This window comes from Gekko japonicus, unplaced genomic scaffold, assembly GCF_001447785.1.
Source record: "Gekko japonicus isolate JY-2015 unplaced genomic scaffold, Gekko_japonicus_V1.1 scaffold72, whole genome shotgun sequence".
Classification (NCBI taxonomy): Eukaryota; Metazoa; Chordata; class Lepidosauria; order Squamata; family Gekkonidae; genus Gekko; species Gekko japonicus.
In genome coordinates, this window is record NW_015168046.1 from 1,271,053 (window position 1) to 1,288,333 (window position 17,281).

Consider the following 17,281-nt stretch of genomic DNA (forward strand, 5'->3'; position numbering starts at 1 on the left):
TCAGTCAAAATCTGTCTTTCCCACTTACAACCTGCCTTTAGAGTGTGTTGGCTCTAGCAAGACTGTTCTCCAAAGTCAGTACAATATAGACAGCCCAAGCCTTTTCTGTGTTCCAAGTGCGGTAACTCTTGTCTAATTAAACAAACGTGCTTTGCTAGTACCTCTAGTGTCATTTTCTACTTCTGTCCTCCAACGGTGTAAACAACCTTCTAGCACTGAAAGTTCTTCTTCTGTTATATGTCTTGGTGCTGGATGCATTGGTAGATCAGGAGGTATTCGGGATTGTGTGAATGGCTTGTGTATTACAGATCGTTGTGCAGGAGATGTGCTTTGTGTATCTGCAGAAGGCCCCTGTTGTTCTGTTGTGCTACATTTGTAAAAAATAAGACATACTTAACATTAAGCAAACTAAACCGGCTTTGTATGTTTTTTTATTTAATTTTTTTATTGTTTTAAACATCATTTTTAACAAAACAGTCATAACGTATTACATTAAGTTATTATAACTCCAATATCTATACCATAAAAATGAAACCATAATTACAAGAGCTTTGTATGTTAAAAGGTACTCCAGACGGCCTTTCTTGATACTACTATCTTACTTGTTACCATTCAAATATGTCACCTTCTGCCTTTGATTTTTCTAAATTTTTCTAGTTAGTCAGGTTTAGCTATTTCTTTAGAAAATTCATATTCCACCTCTTAACTTACCTACACAGAGCTGCAATGAATTTTGTGTCAAAGAGATTTCCCCTTTCCTGTTTCAACCCCCTGAGTCCCCTTGTGGGCTGTAGTTGGAGGGCTGTAGTTGGAGAAAAGGACAGCCCCTAGGTCATGTAAGCAGAGGCACTCTCTGTTTACAAAAAGAGGGCTGGACTTTAACTCAATAAAACAAACATATATAACTCAGCGTATTAACACACAGATTAAAAATAGCAACTAGCTATACGTAAGAGTCAAGATCAAAAGTGGATCCTAACTTTCCTACAGAATGAGGGAGAGAAAACAGGGTAAACTGGAAGAAGAAGCTTAATAGGCATGAAATAAGTCTGTTGCCCAATAAGCTTAAAATTAATGAAAATGAAAAACAAAAGGTAAATCTGTTCAGTGTTACCTGATGTGAGATACTTGCTTTTTTACAGAGATGGAGATGGAAGAGGAGTCTCAGAGAGGCTTACAATTCCTTTCCCTTCCCCTCCCCCCAACAGACACCCTGTGAGGTAGGTGGGGCCGAGAGAGCGCTGAGAGAACTGCCCTTGAGAGAACAGCTCTGAAAGAACTTATGACTGACCCAAGGTCACACCAGCAGCTACATGTGGAGGAGGGGAAAATCAAACCAAGAGTCCACGCTCCTAACCACTACACCAAACTGCCCCCCGACTGCATTCTTTTGTGTTCATTTCCCACTATCTTGCACAGAGCCTGCAAAATCCGACCCTCTCTGCTTGGATTTGTGGCTCTGTGCTCAGAAATCAGTCCTTTTAAGCTTGCAATGCCAGTGCCATTGGGTTCTGCTGTGCACTCTGTGATTGCACTGGTACTGCTGGGCACTCTGTACATTGTACTGTTCTGCTGGGCTTGCAAAAATACCCTTCCTTGCTTGGATTGTGATTGAGCTGGCATTGCCACATTGGTATTGGGTTCTGCTGGGCACTAGAACATTGTACTGCTTCTGCTGGGCTTGCAGTATCTTCCTTGCTTGGATTGTGATTCTGTGCTAGACATCAGTCCTGTTGAGCTGGCATTGCCACAATGGCACTGGGTTCTGCTGGGCACTAGTACATTGCACTGTTTATGCTAGCATTGCAAAAATGCTGCCCCCCCCCCCAGGTTCTACTATAGAGATTCACTGGTTTGACCTTAGTCCTGTTAGGTTTGCACTGCCATAATGGCATTGGTTCTGTTGGGCTTGCAAAAATGCCCCCCACCTTTAGTTTCTACTGCAGAGATTCTTAGGGACTTTAATTCTGTTCTGCTGGGCTTCTATTGCCCCCTTTTTTGTAGTTTTTTCCCTCTCCATTGGAAACAATGGAGGCACCTTCTTCAGAGGGCCGTAACTTGGACTCCATAAATCCAGCCCTCACCAACTTGGAGGACAGGTAGAGGCGAGTCAGCCAGAGTTTCCCTGTGAGTTTGGTGTCTCTAGCGTTATACCACATCATGAGCCTCACGGTTTGTTTAGCTATGGGGGTGTGTGGCTACGCGAGCTTCAATGGCGGACGCATAACGGCTCGTCTCCTCCACCCTACCCACTCTAAGGCATTTTAACTTCCTTCTACGATGACTATTTTACCTGCAAATATCATGGGGGGAAACACTAACACACGAGCGAAAAAAATATCCACGGCTCCAATATAGATGACAAAATTCTTTGCCAAAGAAGACGAGAGCTCTACAAAAGGCCGCGTTTCAACACAAGCACCTAAAATGGTGGACGCCAGCACTCTAAAAGATGACGGAACTGTTCTTTCTCGGTACGACTTTTTCACCACCATACAAAAGTTAGAAGAAAACATTGCAGAGCAAGTTCATCAGGCCATTAAACCTTTAACTGAAGAACTCCAGTCTATAACCGAAACCCTTTCCAAAGTCTTGCAAGCAGCGGAAACGGCCCTGGAGGGAGCCATAACAGCACAACAAGAAATTCAAGATCTTCAAAAATCAGAGGACTGGGCACAGACTAAAATCATGGCGCTTGAAAACAAATTAAAAGAACAAAATTTGAAATTTAGAGGCCTACCGGAGAAATCAGAGAGTGAGTCTGAATTTAAGATTTTTTTGGCTAATTGGTTAGCAAAAATTCTAGAATTGGAAGAAAACGTAGCTCCCTTTATAGACATTGTGTATTGCCTCAGCCCTATCACTAAAAGAACGGAAAAGTACCCTCGGGACATTGTGGGTACCCTCCCAGACAGCCATACTAGGAACGCCATACTTTAAAAATCCAGGCTAGAAGGCAGCCTACCCTATCAAAATTCGAAAATAATCACTCTCTTAGACCTCTCTTCTGAAACTCTTCAACACAGACGGAACCTAAAAATAATTACCCAGAAATTAATCAATAACAAGATTTGTTTCCGTTGGACATCTCCCACAGAACTTTTAGTAATTCATCAAGGACAAAGATTGCAAGCCAACGACGTCTCTAGTGGATACCAACTATTAACATCTTTAGGCATCCAATTTGATCTTCCATCGCCTTCCTCACCTAAAAATGTGATTCCCCAAGATGCAGAAGCATTTCAACGGTGGATCCAAGTCAAACGAAAAAATAAACTACAAACTTGAATCCAGATTTCAGTACTTTTATAACATGCTATTTATACCATATTGAAATACCAAAATAGGGAATACTTTCTTTGGTGAAGTAACCTTAAATAATTTTATTAACTGTCTACTTAAAGTGTAAACATATTTTGTATCAAGTTATATGTGGCTTCAAAACAAGGCCCAAACAATCACTTTACTATATGGAAGTGTTTTTGTAAATCACTTAGAAGCTTTAAAGAGTCAAAAGCATTTTATGTATGAAAAATAATAGAGAATCAGCACAGTTTTCAGTACATGTCTCTGAAACTTATTCCCAATAATAAACAATAGATTGGAGTCAAACAACATTTACACTGATGACAAAGGAAGGGGATCTCACTGGCCACCAAAAAAGCCTATGCCAGAGATCCTGAGACCTGGCTGTGTAAAAGCCATATTGGAACTCAGGTGGGGTGTTGGGTGAGACTGAATGAAAAAAGCTGTCTGTATCCAACCTAAGATGCCCTCTCCAGAATAAATTGCAGATTCTAAGTCTTTAAAAGCAATGCCACACAGACTGCATCATTACAGTCCTACCTGAATGTTAAATGGCATATGCCACATCATTTGACATCTGGCAACTTAAAATGACCTACCTATAGCCACACACAAATGGATGATGAAAACCCTTCTGCATTATTTATCTATCATACTATCTTCTCTGATTTTATATGGGAGGCTCAACATAATTTATATCTTTATGACAGTCTGTGTAGAAACTGGATGTCTCATCTATTGTGTAATCCCCCATTTTCTCTTGTGAACTCTGTTTGGAACATTCAATAAATGCACCTGTATTTTTTTTAAGGTTGGTACTTAAGAAAGAAAAAGACAAACTTAAAAAATAGTATACATACACATACCCTCCATAAATGTATAGAATTAAATCTGCAGTGAGATTATGGAAACATCATATGAGTTTGACAGCAGCAGAGTTAAGGTCACATATAGACCTCCCCCCCAATACAAGACTGAATAAGCTTTTTTAAAAGGATCAGTAAATATTTTCTTGCTAAGTCCAGCTAATTACAATGAGAAATAAGTAACACACTGGTTGTGTCGTTACCTTGGTATTGTCTGTGTTGACAAAACACCACTAGAGAGAGCACTAGTATTAAGATCCTCAATAGGAGATGTGCAGACTGGCTTACTCGATGCAAACTCCAGTGCATACTGTAGGACATCTACCAAGGGAAACCGTTTAGGACCGGAACCATAGCTTAAATATCTGCAAGAACAAGAAATACCCTCATTACTTCAAAAAAAAAATATTTCTAAAGCACACTTTTATCAAAATAAATACATCAATTATACTCTTGGAGCAGTTCTAACTCTGTTGTGTCCAAATAGTGAGGTTTACCCTTCACTTGCTATCCTAGCAGTTTGGTTCAACGAGCCATGTAGTCTTTTCCATCTAGAAGGATGTTTTAAGGAATAGTTTCCATATTGCTATGAATAATTTAAATAAGGTCTTAACCAATGCTCCCTCTAAGCTGTGGAGTCTTGTGAGCAAAAATTCTACTTTGTGAGCTACTGGCATTAAAGTTGTGAACGAGCCATTTGGCTGCTGCATAAATTAGTTTGCTCTGGAGCCCTCCTTCCTGAGCTAAGACAAAAATGTGTGAGCCAGAGGCAAAAAACTGTGAGCCAGCTCACACTAACTCAGCTTAGAGGGAACACTGGTCTTAACATCCTTCTTTGGAAGATTCTCACTTTTTCTTTCTTTGTTTATACGTGTGCGTGTGTGGCAAGAGATTACGATTTGTATAAATGAAACTTCTCATGACTTGCATTTATTTTCAGGGGGAAAACTACTACCTTTCTAGTCTCTGCTGTAATACTGTGAGGTATTCTTTAAGTCTCTTGATTTCATCCCGCTTTATTCGTGTCATTTCTCTGTTTTTGTGCATGTATCTGTCAAAACAAAATGTAGAGAATTTATTTATTCTTCTATGCTTTATTTAAGTTATTATTGTAGATTCAGATCTATTTTCTGCCTAAATAATACAAACATTTTAACTGCCTGGTAAAAATGAAAAACCCATTAAAATCTTTGGATGCAAGATGGGAAAAAATATTTTCTGTTGTCCAATAATAAATACATTCTATAGAACAGTTATAGGCAAGTGCTCCTGTTTTATGGCTCAGTTAATAATACATTTTGGTCAGAAAAGTATCACCAGAGATCAATTTAGGACACTCAAAAGGGGCAGTGGTGGTGGCTGAAGAACTATGCCTGGTGATTGTATTTCTACTCCCTTCCCCTCTGCCTTAGCACAACTCATTGCTTGTACTGACATTTACAAACATCAGGTTAAACTTTAAATTTATGTTTTACACTCACACATCCTCTAGTCAAACAATAAAATAAACAGTGTCAGAAATGCAATTGGAATCCATGGTGCAGACGGGATGAATTAAAGTTATACTATTGCCAATATCCTGTCAGCAGAAAGGTAGGCACAAACATATTTGTGGATGCCAAAAAACAGAAATACTACTACTGGTACCATCTCCCTTATATATAAAAGCCAAATGGTGGTGGCACTTCTCTAGAACATTCCATACGCTCCAGAATTGGTTGGCGCCCTGGTGTGTCAATCAAAATCTGTCCCTATCCACTGATTGCATTGCTTGAGTCTCACCTCCAACATTCTAAACAGTTTGCTGTTCCTCTCCCCCCCATAGCCAGTCAGAACACAGAGGTTATTTGCATATGCAGCCTCATTGGCCTTTGCCTCGGAACACAGAGGTCGTTTGCATATGCGACTTAATTGGCTTTTGCCTCTAACATTCTAAACAGTTTGCTGTTCTGAGGTAAAATGTATCCAATCTCCAGGTGAGGGCCGGAGATCACTCAGAATTACAACTGCTTTCCAGATGGCAGAGATCAGTTCCCCTGGAGAAAATGGTGGGCTCTGTAGCCTTATATGCTGCTGAGGTGGCCCCGTATGACAGCCAATGTGACGTAGCAGTTAGGGCTTCAGAGCACGGGAGAGGCTGCAGGTGTGTGAGGGGTGGAAAGCTGAAGAGTGAGGGGGAAATAAAGGTAGGTTGATGACTGGCTGGGAAGAAGATAGGGTTGCCAACTCCACGTGGGAAATTCCTGGAGATGTGAGGGATGGAGCCCAGAGAGGGTGAGGTTTCAGGTGGCGTGGGACCTCGAACAGGTACAAAGCCATAGACTCCACCCTCCAAACCAACCATTCCCTTGTGGGGAACCATCATTACCAATCTCCAGGTGAGGGCTGGAGATCACTCAGAATTACAACGGTTCTTTAGGTAGCAGAGATCAGTTCCTCTGGAGAAAATGGTGGACACAGTGTCATAATACACTGATGAGGTCGCCACTTAGTGTCCAAGGCCGGGACACCCGCCCAGAGCCTCTTTCTAGAGATCGTTGTATTAATTTCCACAACGTGCCTTTTTCCTAGTTAAAAATAAAGCACATGGTGCAAGACATTTATATAACACTAGGAGTAATGCCCGTTGTGGGAAGAAATACAATGAGATTTAGAAGGAAGCTCCAGATGAGTGTCCCGACTGTGGCTGGTGGGGCGCCAGAGGGAAGCGGAAAATGGAGGGAGGCAAGCCATGTTTCTTTCCTACTGCTTAGCTATAAGGCAGGGCTGTCTCAAGTCATTTTGCTGCCCCAAGTGGGTAGAATGGGAGGACAGCCACATGGTAACAGATATGGTTCTCTCCACCTCTGAATTATTTTTGAGGGGGAGGGGGGTATTATGCAGTGGCAGCTAAGGCAGAAAAGCACCTCCTCCTGTGCCATGTTTTCTGGGTTCCAAGGGTCTGGAAAGTAGTTCCATAGCTGATTAAATGGTTGCCAACTCTGGGTTGGGAAATACCTGTAGATTTGAGGGGTAGAGCCTGGGAAGGGCAGGATTTAGGTGGGGAGGGACCTCAGCAGGGTATAATGCCATAGAATCTACTGCCCAAAGCAGCCATTGTCTCCAAGAGAACTGATCTGGGTCATCTGGACATCAGTTTTAATAGCTGAGCCCTGACTGCTATGTCACATTGGCTGTCATACAGGGGCCACCTCAGCAGCATATAAGGACACAGAGTCCACCATTTTCTCCAGGGGAACTGATCTCCGCCATCTGGAAAGCAGTTGTAATTCTGAGTGATCTTTAGCCCTCACCTGGAGATTTCCAACCATGGTTTCCCCCAACAGACACTAAGGGGAAATTTATTTTACCTCAGAACATCAACAGCAAACTGTTTAGAATGTTAGAGGGAAAGGCCAGTGAGGCCGCATATGCAAACGACCTCTGTGTTCCGAGGTAAAGGCGAATCAGGCCACATATGCAAATGACCTCTGTGTTCTGACTGGCTGTGGGGGGGAGAGGAACAGCAAACTGTTTAGAATGTTGGAGGCAGGACTCAGGCAAAGCAGCCAGTGGATAGGGAGACCCTATGAATGACAGATCAGAGAGCGAACTGATTTTGGAGTGTGTTGGAATGTTCAGGGGAGTCCATGACCAAAATAGAATTATATATACTGGAGGATTCTACTCAGGAGAACAAGACAATATAATAATTTCTACCAAATTGATTCAAGAAGTACATTTTAATAAATGTTCTGTTGATATGATATTGTGTATGATATACTCAATAAACAAGCCCAAGTTACATAAACTCCACTACCCAGAGCTTTGTTGTTTATTCTGGGTGACATGAGGAAGCCTTAAAATTGGAGAAATACTCATAAAACTATTTTTTAAAATCCCTAATTATATTAATTCCTATTGGATTAGCAGACATTCCGCATGGGAGAAAGTTTTGCAATGTATCTAGAAGATCAGAAGTTGAAAGCATTTCTGAAAGAAGATAATACCTTCAGACTACCAAAAGCCCTGATGCAGCTTGAGACTTTGTTGTTTTGAGTTGGCTAAGTCTTCATGCAGTGACTTTACAAAGTGAATTTCACCTGTGCACTGTTAAGTGTGAAATGCTGTCCTCTGAGTTTCAAAATTAAACCTGAACATGTTGGATACCTATTTAGGGATTGAATAGTTGATCTACATCAGAGATAAGTCACATTAAGGTATACCTGTCCAGATATAAAATTGGAGGGAATTCTAACTTGTTGTGTATTTTCTCTGGCCTTCCCAAAGCTTGATTGAATTCGAATCTTGAAAGCTCAAATGTTAAGACTGGAGGAAGCTCAGTAAACCAGTGCTAAGAAAACAAAACAGAAAGGCAATAACTGCTTTGCAGTCACGAATCTATTCTTTTGATTGAAAAAACAAATACTTTAGAAAGTTGTTCAATTCTCAGTAACTGTCAAGAAGTTCATTGTTAACCATATTGAACAAAAATGTCAAAACATTCATGTAGATCTGGAGAATCTGAAGCCATACAAGTTTGGTTCCATTAAGGCTTGTGCAACTAGCATATTGCATGACCTTTAAATCACCACCTGATATAACCACCACTGTACTTAGGCTCTCTTCTGAAAAGGTCTACTTATTTCAAATCTCAGTCACAGTATTTTTACAAATTATTTCACATCCACATTGATGGTGCTAACATTACAACATCATTAAGTTCATTAATATTAACTCAAAATGTATTCTTTGTTTTGAATCGGATGTGTCTTATGTGCACTGATAATTTCACAGCAATGTGTTCTACATCTACTTAACTTGCTTTGAATTATGTACTAACCACTGATTGTGTCAACTGATGCAAATAAAGTTGATTAAAATGTTAACTGCAAACTGTTTCTACATTAAAATTTGGAAAAGCATTCCACATTTTTTCTTTGCTTTATTCACATATTTAATCTAAATTACTGACCTTGGCATATAATAATCAAAATGTGTCAGATGCATACAATTTCAATTTTGCAGTGTCTTATTTTCTAGAAAATGAACAGATCTGCTCTCTTTATTCCAACTCACTAGGCTGAACTTTGGATTCAGTAATTGCATTGAGTAATTGCACTCTTTGGCAAAGATGTTATCCTAGAACCTTAGAGAAGATCAGGACAAAAAAAATGAAAGAACGACATTATCTACAAAGAACGCCCAATAATTTTGGAAATTCTACACATACCCAAGAAACTAGCTTCTATTCCAGTATGGAATGTAATTTAAAATGCTGAGCTGTGTATCTTCTCTCAGTATAAAATTTGAGTGGGAAAAGTGTCCCAAAGAGGTTTAGTTTTTATTATTAAAAGTAAAAACACTTATTAATATCATTTTACGCTACCACATTTTGGTTTCATTGTATCAAAAGCATCTGACAACTGAAATTAAAAAGTTTTAGAAGTTACAGATATTGCAATGTCTGAATAAGTGTATAGGGGCAAAGCATTAACGTACGGAGTAACTAAATGAAAACTGAAATGTACTTGTATTACTGAACAACACATCATTTTTTCCACGTATACAGATGACAAATGGCACCACTTGCAAATCCCTGGGCTGGATCCAGCAAAACGTTTACTCTTGTGTTAGTTCTTGCACAAGCAGAAATGCAATGAAGAGACCTTGGTATCCAACTTGCACTAAGTAAAACCTACTGCATCTCTAAGTGTATTTCTGTTTGCACCAGTTCTTCTGCAGCCAATTTCTGGGCACTCTAATATAGGGAGGAAAGTGTAAGGGGTTGCATAAGATCTTGTATAAGCAAAACAGCACTAAGTCATTTATGTTTCTGTTTGCACTTTGCTGGATCCAATCAAAAGTTTGAACATTCTGAATTTGCTCAATAAAGCAAGTTCAGACCTATTCTCTCATATGAAATAAAAATGACTTTTTGAGAACTGAAGTGTTCCACTTAGCAACACTAATTTAACATGATTAATTCTCATAATACATAGGTAGTAGGGCAGCCTGTATTAATTATGTAGAATTCAGTTAAAAAACACTTCCTGATTGAGAGATAGTAAGTCAACTCAGAGACTCCATTTGGTGCAGAATGCTGCATCTCAGTTATCAGGCACTCGGCGAAGCATCCATATTAGCCCCTTCTGAAATCCCTCCATTAGCTGCCCATCAAGTACTGGGTTGAATTCAAGATATTTGCGATCACATAATTATTGGTTTCACAAACAAAGCCCTTCAAGGGGTTGGACCCTCATATCTGCAGGACTGCCTCTCAAGCATGCTCACTTATCTGCAAATGGGCAAGACCAACAACTGCCTGTAGCTGTGCATTCTCTGTTTTGCCTCCCACAGTAAGGAATAACCCTACCTGAACACCTCAGGGAGGCTCTGATTCTCCTGGCATGCCACAAGCTATACAAAACTGCACTATTCCAGAGGGCATTTTTTACAAAGGCAATAAGACTTTATTATAACAGAATTCACAAAGAATGCTTTAACAAAGAGACAGATACTGTGGTACGTACTGTTTCTGTGTGTAGTATACTACTATGCAATTTCTGCATTCTTTAATACATCATGTTAATACTTATGCTTTGTTTCAGATTTTGTTTCAAATTTTTATTTGTTTTTAATTTCTGCATTCTAATCCTATTGGACATCCATCCTACTGATTACATTGACTTACACTGTGCAATCCAACTTCTCAATAAGAAAGACGGGATTATAAATAACGTAAATAAACAATAAGGTGAAAAGCAAGCTACTGTACTATGTATACAACAGCAGATATAACTGGCACAAAATGACATAACTATGCCTTTACTCGTGGAGTTTCAATTGACTAGCACAAGCATCTCTCAGCCCTACTTAACTGTCCAAAAATAGGAACGGAGAGGGGGAATACATTTTGTGAACTGAGAAGTGTATAGAAGTAATCAGAATCAGAAGACGAAGAACAGATTCTCAGAGCAGCTCACAATCTCCTTACCCTTACCCTCCCCACAGCAGATACCCTGTGAGGTAGGTGGAGCTGAGAGAGCTCTGGAAGAACTGCTCCTGAGAGAACAGCTCTGAAAGAACTTGTGACTGACTCAAGATCACACCATCAGCTGCATGTGGAGGAGTGGGGAATCAAATCCAGTTACTCCAGTTTAGAGTCCACACTCTTAACCAGTATACCAAAGTGGAACTGCTGCTGTTGTTAGAACTGCTGTTGTTAGAATCCACTGATTTAAGATCTAATATCTGATGGGGAAATGACATTTTCTCATTTAACTAAATTGTTAAACTGTTGAAAACAACACTATATTTCAGTCAAATAAAAGCGATCACTCACAAAGTTGCCAGGTGGTTACTGCCTAATTGCATCTCAGTATAAGAGCTGAGCGAGAGGCAACAATAGGAAGAGATTTGGCCTTCATCTCTAATTGTGGGTTTCCAGAGGCAAAATAAATGACCCATTAAAATATTTTGTATGCCAGAGGCAAAATAAGCAACCTGTCAAAATATTTTTTATCTGTCATCTATATTTTAAATGTAGTCAACATCATAGAAATGGCTAGATGATTCCAGAAGTCTAATCATACCACTCACCTCTTGGCCAGACTTCCCAGAATTTTCTGAATGTAAGGATTCAATTTCTCCTTCAACCATTGCAGCTTCTAAGCACTCATGCAGGTCTTTGAAGCCATTAACCTGAAGCGGGTACTGGCCAAACATCTCTGTATTTTCAAATTTCTTCCCTTATCAGAAGAAGGAGGTATTAACATAGCAATAGAAAACATTTAGGATCATGTATGAACTATAAAACATTTGATTATGTACCAGTTTCTATACCAAATCCAAACTTGGAACAAATTAAATTTACTTGGTCAACAACAAGTTAAATTTACTTGGTCAACATTACAAAAATGCTATGGTGAACCAGGGATGATGGTTTCAACGAACATTAGCTAGGATCCAGATATCTATATTAGACACACCCAGATGTTTACATACCTCTGGAATTAACTTTTTTCTTCAACTGAATACAACCCCCCACAATACAATCTTACAAGCTTTTGAAAGATCTTTTCTTCAGTCTACCATACAGCAATGGGATTACTGCTCAAGAAACCTAAGGTGTCGTGGTCAGGATGCAAGTAACTGCACAATCATGTATGTTTAGAACGGCAATTGCCTCTTTCTTCTTCAGACACATCTTACTGTTCACATTGTTTCCTGTTATCCGTTTTTTAAGATCAGGACATTTTGGTAGGTTTGCTATTTAGTTTTCTGACTCCTATTTACACTGGTGATGGTACATAAGAAACCACAAAATTGTTGTGACGACAAGAAGTCAAATAAATTTCTACATATCATCCCTTTCTATAGATTTAGTAAGCAAAGCCAAGTAAATTTTTAAAGACAGACTAACAACAATCTTTCTGAAGGTGTAGAGAAAACAATAATTAAGTTCAGCAATATAAAGGAATACTGTAACAATAACAGTATTCAGAAAGATTCAGGTAGGTAGCTGTGTTGGTCTGAAGCAGCAGAACAAAATTTGGCACCTTTAAGATCAACAAAGTTTTATTCAAGGTATAAGCTTCTCTGAGCTGGACACTGGTACCAGAGCTTCCTATAAACTCAGATGCCAACTTTGCTGCCACATACACCCAGACAACACAATCACTGGACCTAACAACATCATCTATACCATCTCAGACTTATTCACATGCTCATCTTCTAACACTGTACATGCCATTAAATGCCAACAGTGTGGTTCTCTACATCGGGCAAGCAAGTCAAACCCTATGTCAAAGTATAAATGGACATCAAGAATCACAAGACTGAGAAACCTGTAGGAGAACAACCTTCCAGGACATTCAGTGGGTGACCTCAAAGTAGCTGTTTTATTGCAAAGGAACTTCAGGAACAGACTAGAAAGGGGACTTGCTGAGTTGCAAGTTATTACAACACTAAAAAAAATGTCATCCCCAGGACTTAACAGGGATATTGGTTTTTTATCTCACTACACATGCTAACCTCATTCAGCCCTTACATTTGTATTCTCACCAATCCTCCAGAAGGGCCATACATCCTCTTTATTTTATTTTATTTCTTATTTGGAATAACAGATTAGAGTAGTAGATTGTAATGTAACATTATGAATAGTAGAATGTAATGTAATTTGGAACGGTAGATTGAAATGCATTTCTCTGCACTGGGGACAGGGGAGTTAATTCTACACAGCCAATTGCCCCCTTCAAAAAAGGAGCTGCTGTAAGGTTGCCTCCATGCTGGAGAAGATGGATGGAGCGTAATGGCAGGGTCTCAGTTAGTTACTCTCAGCATTCCACAGTTAAGAATACATCTGCCCATCAATCTCCAATTTTGACTGGCTGCTAGAATGGCTAATAGTTTACTGAATAGATCAAAGGTCTGACTATGCATGTCAGCTTCATGTACTCATTGCAAATAAGAGTCTTAATAGGAAAGGCAAATCTGTGTACACAATGCACGTAGGTAAGTTAACATAAGAACATAAGAGAAGCCAATGTGGCCCAAGATAGGATGTAATTAATCAAATATAAACCGCTCCGAGCCTGCGGGAAGGAGCAGTATAGAAGCCAAATAAATAAATAAATAAATAAATAAATAAATAATGTTCAATCAGGCCAATGGCCCACCCAGTTCAACACTCTGTCACACAGTGGTCAAAAATACCAGGTGCAATTACGAGGTCCACCAGTGGGGCCAGGACACTAGAAGCCCTCCCACTGTTGCCCCCCCAAACACCAAGAATACAGTGCATAACTTGTCCATAGTTCAGCTGCTTGCTGCTGAAACCAGTAATAACACAAACCTATAACGCCTGTAATAATAGTACAATATTTTAAATTGTTTGTTTGGAAATGTTACAAAATACTTTAAAATATGATGGTAGTTTACTTTAGAGTGAACAGTATGCTCTGATTAAAAAATGGCCTGGATCTAATAACTCCCTTCCATTAAGTTGGATCCTATGACTTCAAGTCTTCCTCCAATAGAGAAAGACTTTCTTCAACAAAAAAAGGCTTCCTATGACAAAAAAGTCATTCTCCATTGAAAGAAGTCTTTCAGTAGAGAAAGATTTGCTGGAGGAGAACCATAGGATCCAACCCAATGCAGCTTTTGAACTTGCAGACCCGGAATATTTAAAAAATGTTCTTAGTTTTTTCCATTCAATGCCAAAAAAAACCCTTTCTTGTATAAACTACATACAAATACATCTCTGTTTATCATTAAAATGCTGATTAAAGACAACTTCATTACAAGAATGCTACCATTCAGGAACAATACCTTCAAGAACACCAACTGCTAGAAACCGCCCATAAAACAGTTCTACCATCGGGTTCTTTGGCTTTTCTCCATCCCTAAAAATACAATAAAAATATAAAGCTGAAAAGCAAAAATGGTTAAAACATCAAGAATTACTTATAAAAAATTCCCAATGTCTTTGGTCTTAAATGTTTGAACTGAAATTAATTCAAACCCTGCAGATCATGCACTTTATGCTTTTCTTCAAGCAAATTCTAAAAGATCTCAGAATTGGAGGCTACATTTCTCCAGCCTCCCTAACACCAGCTGGAAGCATGAGATCGAGTTGCATGTCATCCACATACTGGGGACAACCCAGGTGAAATCTCTGGATGCCTTCACCCAGCGGTTTCACATAGATGTGAAAGAGCTCAGGGGACAAGATGGAACCCTGCGGGACCCTGCAGGCCTAAGACCAAGTAGATGAGCAGCAGTCCCAGAAAAACCTTCTGTAAACTACCATCCAAGTAGGACTGGAACCACCACAGAACGGTGTCTCCTAATCCCAGTCCAGATAGGTGGCTCAGAAGGATGTCACCATCAATGGTATCAAAAGCCGCTGAGGGGTCCAGGAGAATCAGAGTCTCACTCCTTCTGTCTATCTCCCAATGCAAGTCATTCACCAGGGTAACCAAAGCAGTTTCAGTCTCATAATCAGGCCTAAACCCAAACTGGAAGGGATCTAAACAATTTGCCTCATCTAGGAAAGCTTGGACTTGTCCAGCCACCACCACCCTTGCTCAAGAACGGAACATTTGAGACTGGCTGATAATTACTATAATTATTGAGATCTCCTGGGGTGAGAATAGTTTTCTTCAGAAATGCACACACATCACAGCCTGTTTCAAGGATGGGGTCATCACCCTGTATCTTATGGAAGCACTAACTATCTATCAAACCCACACAGCGAGCCAGGCCCCTCCCTGAAGATTTAAGTAACCAGGAAGGGCAAGGGTCATACAAGCAGGTAGTAGGCCTCAAACTTCCAAGAATCCTGTCCATATCCTCAGACTAAATAAAATGAAAAGTATTCCAAACAATTGGACAAGTATGCACCCTGTCACTCTTGCCCTGTGGCTCTTAGCCTGGGGATCGGGCCCGGGGACCCCATAAGAAGTTAAGAAAATGTGTACCTTCGGGTACTTAAAAAAAAAAGAAAATTGTACATTGTTCTGCTTATTTCCCCTTTTGGCTCAGGTAGCCATTTGGTCAGTTCTCTAAGTTTCAGGGTACATCAGCACACCAAAGTATTTCTAGGTGAAAGAATCGAATTGGGGAAGTGATTATGAATGCTCATGGACCATTTCCAGTCACCTGTGGGGAGTGTGCTATGTTTGTCTTCCTCCCTGAGAACGAGACAGACTACACTTGTCAGAAGTGTAAGTTGATAGGACTCTTAGAGGAGAAGGTTCAAAGCCTGGAGGGAAGGATTACTACTCTCCACGAGATCAAGGAAGGGGAAGAATTCATTAACAGAAGCCTTGATGTCCTGTATAGGGAAGGTGAGACCAGTCAAAGTGACAACAATGTGACTGACTGCCCTAACAAGAGTCTTCAGAACTCTACAGCAGGACCCCAAAGGTGTTGAGTGAGACGGCACTCCATGCCACTAGAACTGAGGAATCAATTTCAGGCCCTTGCCTTGGAGGCAGAGATGGAAACACTGCCAATGGAAGTATAACAAAAAGAAGGGAGACAGAGGGAGAAGGACAGGGAGATACAAAGAAATGGCACTGGAAGAAAAAGGAAGGTGTTTGTGATAGGTGACTCCCTGCTGAGGGGTATGGAACATTATGTGTCCAGTCCTGACTCCTGGCCCAAGAGGTGTGTTGCTTGCCAGGGAAGAAAACTAAATATATTACAGAGAGGATCCCTAAACTCATCAACCCTACAGAGTATTACCCATTTGTGATGGTCCACGTGGAAATTAAAAACATGGCTGTGAACAACATCAAAGACATTAAGGCTGACTATGAAGCTCTTGGGAGGAAGATGAAGGGGATGGAAGCACAGGTGGTGTTCTCTTAGAGAAATACGATGGGAGCATACGATAATGGAGGTGAACCACTGGTTGCGTTGGTGGTGTCGACAGGAGTGATTTGGATTCTGGGACCATGGGCTAGGTTTTCTGGATGACAACTTACTAGCACACGATGGACTTAACCATCAAGTTCGGGGAAGAATGTGTTTGGCAGACACGTGGAGAGATTCATCAATAGGACTTTAAATTGACACCACAAGGGGAAGGAGATGACCAACACAGGGATATAAATTAAGGAGAGCAAACAACAGAGGCCCACCTGGGAGGGCCAGGTCTAATGGAGCCAAAGTTGCAGGGCTGGAAGATGCTCAAAGCTTGGGTAATAAGAAGAAAGAGTTTGAGCTTTTAATGCAGACAGAGGAATATGATTTAGTAGGTGTTACAGAGACTTGGTGGGTTGATTCACATGACTAGAATGTAGTAGTAGATGGATACAAGTTGTTCAAGAAAAACCAGAAGGGTTGAAGAGGAGGCAGAGTAGCGCTGTATGTGAAGAGAGGGTTGGTTTGTCACAAAATACTGCAGGAGGAGGGTGACAGCCCAGTGGAAAGTATCTGGGTGATAACGGAAGGAAGGATAAACGGTATTGTGGTTGGAGTCTGCTAAAGAACTCCTGACCAGGACAAGGAGGTGTATGCTGACAAAAATATGTAATCTTTCATTAAAATATGCCTCCATTCCTGAGGACTGGAAGGTAGCTAACGTCACTCCCAGAGGAGATCCAGGAAATTACAGGCCA

General features: G+C 40.3%; 1 protein-coding gene across 3 annotated transcripts in view; it reads right to left on the reverse strand.

Moving 5' to 3' along the window:
* The window catches only part of USP25 (ubiquitin specific peptidase 25), a 113,371-nt gene that overhangs the window by 49,286 nt on the left and 46,804 nt on the right, over window positions 1-17,281 (reverse strand). For all 3 annotated transcript variants that reach the window (XM_015414283.1, XM_015414284.1, XM_015414282.1), the window contains exons 9-14: window positions 14,484-14,557; window positions 11,754-11,902; window positions 8,378-8,505; window positions 5,128-5,223; window positions 4,376-4,537; window positions 162-367 (exon numbers count right to left, since the gene is read on the reverse strand). In XM_015414283.1, coding sequence (XP_015269769.1) covers window positions 162-367; window positions 4,376-4,537; window positions 5,128-5,223; window positions 8,378-8,505; window positions 11,754-11,902; window positions 14,484-14,557 — 815 coding nt within the window. The remainder of the gene's footprint in view (window positions 1-161; window positions 368-4,375; window positions 4,538-5,127; window positions 5,224-8,377; window positions 8,506-11,753; window positions 11,903-14,483; window positions 14,558-17,281) is intronic.